Source organism: Loxodonta africana, chromosome 2 (genome assembly GCF_030014295.1).
Source record: "Loxodonta africana isolate mLoxAfr1 chromosome 2, mLoxAfr1.hap2, whole genome shotgun sequence".
Lineage (NCBI taxonomy): Eukaryota > Metazoa > Chordata > Mammalia > Proboscidea > Elephantidae > Loxodonta > Loxodonta africana.
Window position 1 is genome coordinate 83,668,791 of NC_087343.1, and position 10,142 is coordinate 83,678,932.

Consider the following 10,142-nt stretch of genomic DNA (forward strand, 5'->3'; position numbering starts at 1 on the left):
GTGCCTGCCTCTGTTTAAATTATAAATCCAGCTGAAAGCCCAAAATGAAAGGTAAGGAAAATATGGAGAAAGCTGAGCTATAGTAAGGTGACATGATAAAGGAAACAAAAACAAAAGATATTGGTCAAATTCTGAGAGTAACAGCTTCTGTTCAACGTGATTCTTCAAATAACAAATCTTGTAAGTTAATCAACAACAAAAGCCCCATAGGTCCATCATTCATACTCAGCCCCAAATTTGCTTCCTTAGCTCCAATTACTTGGGAGGTAAAAAATATATATATGATAGAACTGTTTCTTTAAAATATCTTTAATACATGCAGAGTAAGGCCTCCAGACTCCTCCTGCCTTCCAGGAAAATGTGTCTTGGCTCTTGCTAGGCTTGGGAATGGCACTTGGGTTTGGCAAAATCAATCAGCGCTCCCTGAGGTGCGGGACTGATGTGTTTTAGTTGGAAGCCATCTTGCCTGTCACTAGGAAGCTGTTGCATCCTTTGTTTTTCCTTCTAACTGAGCACAGGAATAAAGACTAACAAGTGTTTTCTCTTCAGAGGCACTGACAGCCTCTGGACTGGATGCTCCTGTTAACCCTCATTCCTAGAATGCCTTTGCCAGAATATTCCTAGGAACATTCCCAATTTCCAATGCCCACCTTTCCCAGCTCTTTACTTCTTTGTTGTTGTTGTTGTTATTAGTTGGCACTGAGTCGGCCCCAAATCATGGTGACCCCATGCACAATACGATGAAATGTTGCCTAGTCCTGTGACATACCTATGATCAATTGCAGACAGGACCATTGCGACTCAAAGGGTTTTCACTGGCTGATTTTAGAAGAAGATCTTCCTAGTCCATCTTAGTCTAATGCTCCACCGAAACCTGTTCAGCATCATAGCGCCATGCAAGCCGCCACCGACAGATGGGTGGTAGCTGCGCATGAGGTATACTGGCTGGAAATGGAGGCCATATCTCCCACAAGGAAAGTGAGACTTCTGCAACTGAACCACCAATGTCTCCATCACTTCTTTTTACCATACTTCTAGTCTTAGAGCCCAAGCAGAGGTGACCGCTGGCAGGAGTCCACTGAGAGGCAAGCGCATGGGGGAATGATGAAGAACGGGTGGGCGCAACACTGAGGGCCATGAGGAAAAGCAGCAGCAAGGGGAGGACATCCTCAGGCAGCACTGCTCTTCCCATGGCACAGTATGCAATGTCCTATCCTCCTGCCACCATGGGTTTTGGCTGCTTGCATTTTGAAGCAAGCTTGGGAAAATCACAAACCACCCGTGATGTTCCTGCACAACCTCCTTTCTGCATTTCTTGTCCAAGGTTCTGCTTCAGGGGCAAGTAAAAAGCCTGAACATATCTTGTCCATTTATCAATGTGATTAAGAAAAATGTGGCTTGGGTCCCTTAAGAATATAAGCTTGGAGTCATCTTTCATCACTTCTATTCTCTGCCAAGGTTTATGGAGTTCTGGTGGAGTGGCCCCCCGCTTCCGCCCCGGTCTCCAAGGTAAGAATGTCCCAGTTGAGGACCAAAGTTACTTTTCTGTTAGTTTTTTCCAGAAGGCAGTATTTCCACTAACCTACCACTTTTGTTACCTCTTAATCTTTTTTTGTTTCTTGAAAAAAGAATCAGGGGACTAGAGATAACATGTCAACCCTAAGCAGTTTAGTTAAGATAGTGTGCTTTTTGTGGAAATTCTCCTGTGGTAAAGTGCTCGGCACACTCTATTAATTCAGCTGTTCAACACTGAATGTCACTCTATGCCAGAAAACGAGCAAGGCAATCTAATGGAGAGGTCAGACCTGAGAACAAATGATCATAATTAAAATGTCTGAGTTATGAAAATACAGAGGTAGAATGAGTATTTTGAATTAAATAAGACTAATTCATAAGAATATAAAAATTTAGTATTTTTGTCTTCTATCTTAACTAAAGACAGTACACAAATTCTATTAGAAAAGCTGTAGGACTTTTAAATTAATTTTTTTATCTTAAGATTTTAAACAAGGGGAAAACTAATACAAAATCTGCTTACTTATATACGCATAAAATGCCTCTGAAGGATCCCAAGGCACTAATAAAGTGGGGTTACCTATGGGTTGCTATGAGTCAGAATCAACTCAGCGGCAACGGGTTTGGTTTGAGCAGTGGTTCAGAGCTTGGCTGCTAACCTAAGAAGCTGGCAGTTCAAATCCACCAGCCACTCCTTGGAAACCCTGTGGGGCAGTTCTATTCTGTCCTACAGGGTCACTATGAGTCAGAAAGAAATTAAAGTAGATCTAAATAAATGGAAAGGCATCTCATGTTTATGAATTGGAAGACTTGACATTGTTAAAATAGTAATACTCCCCAAATTAATCTATAGATTCAGTGCAATTCCTATCAAAATACCAAGTGCCCTTTTTTACAAAAATGGACAAGTTGATCCTAAAAGTCATATGGAAATGCAAGAGACCCAGAGAGCCAAAAACAGTCTTGAAAAGGAAGAAGAAAGTTGGAGAGCTGACACTTTCTGATTTCAAGACCTACTACAAAGATACAGTAATCAAGGGTGTATAGAAATGGTAGAAGGACAGATGTATAGACCAATGATAGAGAATTGAGGGTCCATAATAAGCTGATATATTTATGGTCAATTGAGTTTCAACAAGCGTGTCAAGGACATTCAACAGGGAAAGAATAATTTTTCAACAAATAGTGCTGGAAAACTGGATATCCACATGCAAAAGAATGAAGTTGGATCCCTACCTCACCTGATATACAAAAATTAACTCAAAATGGAATAAAGATCGAAAAGTAAGAGCTAAAGCTACAAAACTCTTAGAGGAAAACATAGTTGTAAATCTTTGTAACCTTGGATTATACAACAGTTTCATAGATAAGACTCCAAAAACGTAAGCAACCAAAGGAAAAAATAGATAAATTGGACTCCTTCAAAATTAAAAACTTTTGTACTTTCAAGAACATTATCAAGCAAGTGAAAAGATAATCCGATTTATGAGAAAAAAATATTTGCAAGTCATATATGTGGATCTTTATATATCCAGAACATATAAAGAACCCTTACAACTCAACAATAAAAAGACAACCCAATTTAAAAATGAGCAAAGGGTCTGAATAGACATTTCTCCAAAGAAGAAATACAAATGGCCAATAAGTACATGAAAAGATGCTCAATATCATTAGTCATCAGGGAAATGCAAATCAAAGCCGCAATGAGATATCACATCATGCCCAGTAGGATGACTATAAAGCTATAAACAAAAAGACCGATAATAACAAATGTTGAGAAGGATACATTGCTGGTGAAAATGTAAAAAGTCTGGCAGTTCCTCAAAAAGTTAAACAAAGGATTAGCACATGATCTAACAATTCCTTTCCTAGACCCAAGAGAACGGAAAAAAAATGCTCATATAAAAACTTGTACATGAATATTCATAGCAGTATTATTCCTAACAGCCAGAACATGGAAAACAACTCAAGTGTCCATCAACTGATGAATGAATGAACAAAATGTGGTATATCCATAAAATGGAATACTACTTTGCAACAAAGAGGAATAAAGTACTGATACACGTGACTACATGGATGAATCTTGAAAACCTCATGCTAAGTGAAAGGAGCCATACATAAAAGTCCATATATTATATGATTCCATATATGCAATTACCAAAACAGGCAAATTTATAAAGACAGAAAGTATATTAGTGGTTGCCATGGGCTAGGGGAAGGTAAAATGGGAAGTGACTGCTATTGGGTCTGGGGTTTCTTTTTGGGGTGATGAAAAAGTTTTGAAATTAGATAATGGTGATGGTTGCACAATGTTGTGAATATATGAAAAACCATTTAATTCTGTATTTTAAAATGGTCAATTTTATAGTATGTGAATTATACCTCAAAAAAAAAAAAAAGAATATAGACGAAAAGACAATATCATATATTTCTGGTAGATATGTAAACTGTGGAAACCCTGGTGGCATAGTGGTTAAGTGCTATGGCTGCTAACCAAAGGGTCGGCAGTTCGAATCCACCAGGCGTTCCTTAGAAACTCTATAGGGCAGTTCTACTCTGTCCTATAGGGTCGGTATGAGTCGGAATCCACTCGACGGCACTGGGTTTGGTTTGGTTTGTATGTAAACTGTACAACCTTATGAAGTACAATTTTGCAATATCTTTTTTTTTTAATCAGAATTACGAAAGCACCTACTCTTAAATAAAAAAAAAAATCTTTCTCTTGGAATTATCCTACATGTATGTGCAAACATGTACAAACTGACAAGTACAGCAGCACTGTTTGATATAGTAAAAGACTGGAAACAACCTATATGTTCATCAATAGGTGACTGGTTAAATAAATTATGATATGTCCACTCAATGAAAATTATGCAGTCATAAAAATTAATGAGGATGCTTTACCCAAAGATATGAAAAGATTTCAAATGTTAAGTGAAAAAAACCACAAGGTGCAAAACAGTGTGAAGAGTATGGTACCATTCGTATAAAAAGGGAGGAGGGGAATACATACGTATTTGCTGGTTTATGAATAAAATACTTGCAGAAGACTATATACAAAACTGGCAGTATTATTTGCCTCCTAGATGGCTGAGGAATGGAATGAGAGGAACATTTTCAATGTAAGCCCCTTTGTAACTTTTGAACCACGTGAATATACTTCCTATTCAAACCAAAACCAATTGCCATCTAGTCAGTTCTGACTCATAGCAACCCTACAGGACAGAGTAGAGCTGCCACATAGAGTTTCCAAGGAGCGCCTGCGGGATTCGAACTGCTGACCTTTCAGTTAGCAGCCTTAGCACTTAACCACTATGCCACCAGGGTTTCCTCCTATTCAACAGATAAATAAAATATAACTTTTTTAAAAAAAAGGATTCATGTGACTGAGGAAAGTACATTAACCTGAGGGTACACAGACCTGAATTTTAGTTCCTGTATTTACCTCACATTAGGCTAGTCACACATTGCTGACCAGCCGCTCCTTCCCCCCACCTCACTCCCAAGTTCTATGTATTTTTCACCAAAACATGAAGGTTATAAAAAGTTCATAATGAGGATTATGAACAATTAAATGTCTCAACATAAGAGGCTGAATTCACACTCCTCTTTAAGTCCCTAGCAGCAGAACAAGTGTCCATTAAGTTTCATTTCTCTTTCTACCAGTAGATGGGGTTAGTGAGTATGATAACGTGCCTTTTATCAAGTTAGAAACTTGCCCTCAAAGGTGAAAGCCTTAGAGTCAAAAAAATTTAGAGTTAGACAGAGCCTTAGAGTTCAGCCTTACTCCCGTATTTTACATATGAGGAAAACGATTTCCAGCGAGGTCCAAGTCTGGCACAATAAAGACTGACACCCGTATCTTATCATTTCTAACAAGTCCTGTTTACTATTTTTGCAAGCCAAAAAACTAAAACTCAGCACTTCCCGGGGGTGCAAATTTCAATCAGTCAATCAAGACTTATTTATCATCATACGCTTTTTTAAAATTAAAGAATTATGATAAGGTGGTCTCTAAACATTAACTTAAAGCATAATGTCAAAATTTACAGATATGACTATTAAATAGCTCTTTAAAGTATCTAATTTTGAAACAGCCAAAACAATTCATTTCATTGTTTAAAATTAACACCAAATGATTCTTTCAGAAATAAAACCTTTCTCCCTATTGTCATTTTACATGTAATACAGGCAATTCCTGAGGTTTCCTGGGTGGTGCAAACAGTTAAGTACTTGACTACTAACTGAAAAGGTGGCAGTTCAAACCTACCCAAAGGTACCTTGGAAGACAGGCCTGGTGATATGCTCTCAAAAAGTCACAGACTTAAAAACCCTATGGAGGAGTTCTACTCTGCACACATAGGGTCACCATGAGTCAGAATCCACTCAACGACAACTAACAACAGGCAATTTCTGACTTAGAAATGTTATGGGTTAACCTCTTATACTGACTTACTTACAAAAAAACCTAAACCCATTGCCGTCGAGTCGATTCCAACTCATAGTGACCCTATAGGATGGAGCAGAATTGCCCCATGGAGTTTCCAAGGAGCATCTGGTCGATTTGAACTGCCGACCTTTTGGTTAGCAGCAGTAGCACTTAACCAGTACACCACCAGGGTTTCCTGACTGGCTTAGGAGCAGCCCAAATGTCCAGAAATAATAGAGGTATTATTTAGTAAATATTATGTATCTCTTAAAATGATCTTTTTAATAATTCTGAGTAGGTAATATAGTGTAATGGTGATAAGCACCAACCCTGGAGCCACACTGCCTGGTTCAAATCCTGGCTCCACCACTTACTAGCCCTGTGACCTCAGGCAAATTTCTTCTCCTCCTCCAGCCTTGGCTTCCCTACTATAAAATAGAGATAACAGCAGTACCTACCTTACAGGGTTGCTGTGAGAATTTAAGGAGTTAATACATGTAAAGTGCTCGGAACAGCGTCAGCATAGAGTATATGAGGGCAGCAAAGCTCAAGCATCCTGGAATGATTTATTCCTTTTAAAGAGGATGCTTGCCCAACTAGATGGTGCCCAGCTTACGACCACTGACTGTTCTGACAGAGGTCACAATAGAAGGTCCCAGACAAAGCTAGAAAAAAATGTAGAACAAAATTCTAACTCACAAACACAAAAAGACCAGACTTGCTCACTTAACAGAGACTAGAGAAACCCTGAGAGTAAGGCCCCTGGATACCCTGATAGCTCAGTAACGAAGTCATTCCTGAGGTTTCCCCTTAAGCCAAAATTTAGACAGGCGCATATAAAACAAAATGAGACTAAACGGGCACACCAGCCCAGGGGCAAGGACAAGAAGGCAGGAGGGGATAGGAAGGCTGGTAATGGGGAAAACAAGGTCGAGAAGGGAGAGTGTTCATATGTCGTCAGGTTGGCAACCAATGTCACAAAACAATATGTGTACTAACTGTTTAATGAGAAACTTGTTTGCCCTGTAAACATTCATCTAAAGTACAATTTTAAAAAGTTAGAAAAAAAAAAAAAAGAGGATGTTTGCTAACCCAAGATAATTTTTAATTGGATCCCAAGAACTGTAACAGAATAAAGTAGGGGCAAAAGAAAAGTAAAATGTTAAGAGTCAGCCAGCCCTGCTTTAGAGTCTGTTACGTTGAATGGTCTCTAAATCTGTCCTGGAGTGCCTAGCTTCTGCCTTCTCTCATGCCTTGACCAGAGTACTCTGAACACTCAAGTTTTTTCTCCAAGACTAAATGTTGGTGATTGGTGGGGGAGAATGACAGAAGCAGTCGTTGTATAAACCATTTTTGAAAGGGTTATTGGTGGGAGCAGGGAGCAAGTCAGAAGAATGAATGGCCCACCTATTCTTGTGCAATCTGAATTCAGTTTTCTCACTTAAGAGCAAATGCAGAACCTTTGGGGAAGACCTTGTCTGTCCTTTTTCTTCTTTCCCTCATTCCCCTTTACTCTTCCAAAGTATCTAGCGTGAGATTTGCATTAGCACAGGATTTCTTGATTAGACTTGGGAGCCAAAGCCAGAACTTCAGAAAGTGCTTAGAGTTGACAGTGAAGGGAAGTACTCTTTCATCCCCACTCAAACCCTGGCTAACTCTACTTCTCAGTCCCTTATAAAATACTATCTTTTCTCTTTATAAAAGTCTTCAGGCCACTATGCAAATCTTTATTACAGGCGAACCCTCCTTTGGCTTGATCTCAAGACAGTATGAGTAAACTCCCATATTCTCTCACTGATGTAGATAGATAGGCTAGCATTGATCTGAATAAATAGTGTACATTTATGTTAAGTATGCATGTGTTCTCAAACAGTACCCGTCTATTTTATTTATACGTCATATTCACAACAGGATCTTATAAAAGCTTAAATCTTATTCAGATGAAGGAGGGAAAAGTCCAATTTGATAGGCCTGAGACGACCCCTGCATGGAGGAAAGGCACAGGGCACCGCTTTACCACTTTGTTCCAGGGTGATTCATAATGTGTCATTGTCTCGGGCTTATTTCTTCAACTGTAAATGGGGAATCAAAGAGTAACAGGTACCTTATGGCCTGCTTAAAGAATTAACTTTAAAGACAATAAAGCACTATGCAAATATTCTAGTCTTAGTATTCTTACATATATACACGCTCTCAACATATAAGATCCCCGGGTGGTGCAAACAGTTTGCGTTCATCTACTAACCAGCAGATTGGTGGTTCAAACCCACCCAGAGGTGCTCAGGGAGAAATGCCTGGTAATCTGCTTACGTTAAGATTACAGCCAAGAAAACCCTATGGAGCGCAATTCCACTGTAACACATGGGGTTGCCATGAGTCCGAATCCACTCTATTCCACGAGTTTGGTTTCTATGTATATACTGGAGCCCTGGTGGTGCAGTGGTTAAGTGCTTAGCTGCTAACCAAAAGTCAGCAGTTCAAACGGGCAGCTCCTTGGAAACCCTATGGGGCAGTTCTACTCTGTCCTATGGGGTCGCTGTGAGTTGGAATAGACTCGATGGCACACAACAAATGTATATACTTCTATTAACTACAGAGAAGCGTTTAAAGAGAGAATGGAGATACTCAGAGTTCACTATAAGGTTAAATGTGAAAGGAATATCAACAACCCAAGAAAAATCAACCGGGGCAGGTTTCATTCGAGGGTGCTGAGAACCTGGAGAAACTACTTTGATCTTTGGTCCGACACTCCTAACCTATGACCGCTGGGCTCACAGGAGGTCTCAGTCGCATCCACAGAGGGCATTCTTTCACTTTAGCTCTGCCGTTTGCTTTCCTAGAGCCCTCCGCCTCTCTCGCTCCACGTCCGGGCGCCCCCACCACCATCTCACTTCAGCAACGCTCCGCGGGGTCCATTCTGACCCTTCGCCTACCCGCTCGCAGCGCCCAGCCCCTAGCATGCTTCGGAAACTCCTTCCCCTGACCTTAGAACACGGAAGACGGAAAAAGGAGTGTACCCGGGCCCCACTCTCTAAACCCGATGAGGAGCCGGGCATGCGCAGAGCTGCGGCGGGCTACGGATCCGGGAGGGACGACCGGGCACAGCCCCGACCAGAAGCCGCCTCCGTAGACCCCAGGTTACCCGGCCTCCTGGACCCCTTCCGGCAGGCCTCGCGGGACGCGACGAGACTGGGCCAGTGGGGCTGCGCCCCCAGGAGGAGGAGGGCCGCGGGCGGAGGCGGAGCCGACGCCGGGTGCCGGCAGGCCGGCGGGATGCTGCGTACCTGGTAGCGGCCGCTGAGCAGCTGGCTCCGAGACGGCGTGCACAGCGGCTGTACGTAGTAGTTGTCCAGCCGCACCCCCCCGGCCGCCAGCGCGTCCAGGTGCGGCGTGCGGATGCTCGAGCCGTGGAAGCCCACGTCGTTCCAGCCCAGGTCGTCGGCCAGCAAGAAGACGAGGTGGGGCGGCCGGCCGGCCGAGCATGATGGCGGCGGCAGCAGCAGCAGCAGGAGGAGCAGCGGAGGCAGGAGGGCGGAGAGGAGCGGGCTCGGGCTGGGGCTTCGGGGCAGGCTCGCCGCGCCGCGCGGGCCCATCCTTCGCTCTCCACCGTCTCCGCTCCTGTGGCGCCACCAGCGCCCGGCACCACTTATAGAATCAGGAACTGGGCTGCCAGGGGCTGCTCCGCCCCACAGCGGGACTTCCACCCCCGGCGGGCCGCGAACACGGGCTCGAGGGGCCCAGCGCCGGAGCCCCAGCCGCCTCTAACCCGGCTCCGGGCAGGTGTGGCGGGGGCGGAGCCGGCGGAGAAGAACCGTGGGGCTCCTGCTGCCCAACTCCGTGGAAACTCGGTTGACCTGAAAGGGGCCCAGGCCCGATGCCTTTCGCAGTGGTGAACTGGGTGCAAAGTTGTGAGCCTAACACAAACTCAGTTCTGACTCCAGATTCTGGGCTGTGAGTTTTTAAAGAAAGAATCATTTCTAACAAAAGAGCCCTGTCTGGGACAAGTATGAGGAAGGGGAATGGACAGAGGTTCAGACCTCGGTTCAGATTCATGTGTGGGAACTGTCCACCCGGGAAACCACTCCCTCCCCACTAGCAAACAGGGCCAACGACACAATCCAGCTGCGGGGTGCATTTTTGAAGGTGCAGTTTTACTTCCAGGCTGCCCTGGGGGTTGTTTCTAGGCACTGGTGACAAA

At 43.1% G+C, this 10,142-nt stretch overlaps 1 protein-coding gene across 4 annotated transcripts in view; it reads right to left on the bottom strand.

The window, feature by feature from the left end:
- Window positions 1-9,560, bottom strand: part of ARSB (arylsulfatase B) — a 328,139-nt gene extending 318,579 nt beyond the window's left edge. For 2 of the 4 annotated variants that reach the window (XM_064273497.1, XM_064273503.1), the window contains exon 1: window positions 9,229-9,560. In XM_064273497.1, coding sequence (XP_064129567.1) covers window positions 9,229-9,537 — 309 coding nt within the window. In that variant the 5' untranslated portion in view covers window positions 9,538-9,560. The remainder of the gene's footprint in view (window positions 1-9,228) is intronic. The other 2 variants (XM_003408112.4, XM_064273491.1) reach the window with 1 other exon arrangement.
- Window positions 9,561-10,142: the final 582 nt, after the last annotated feature.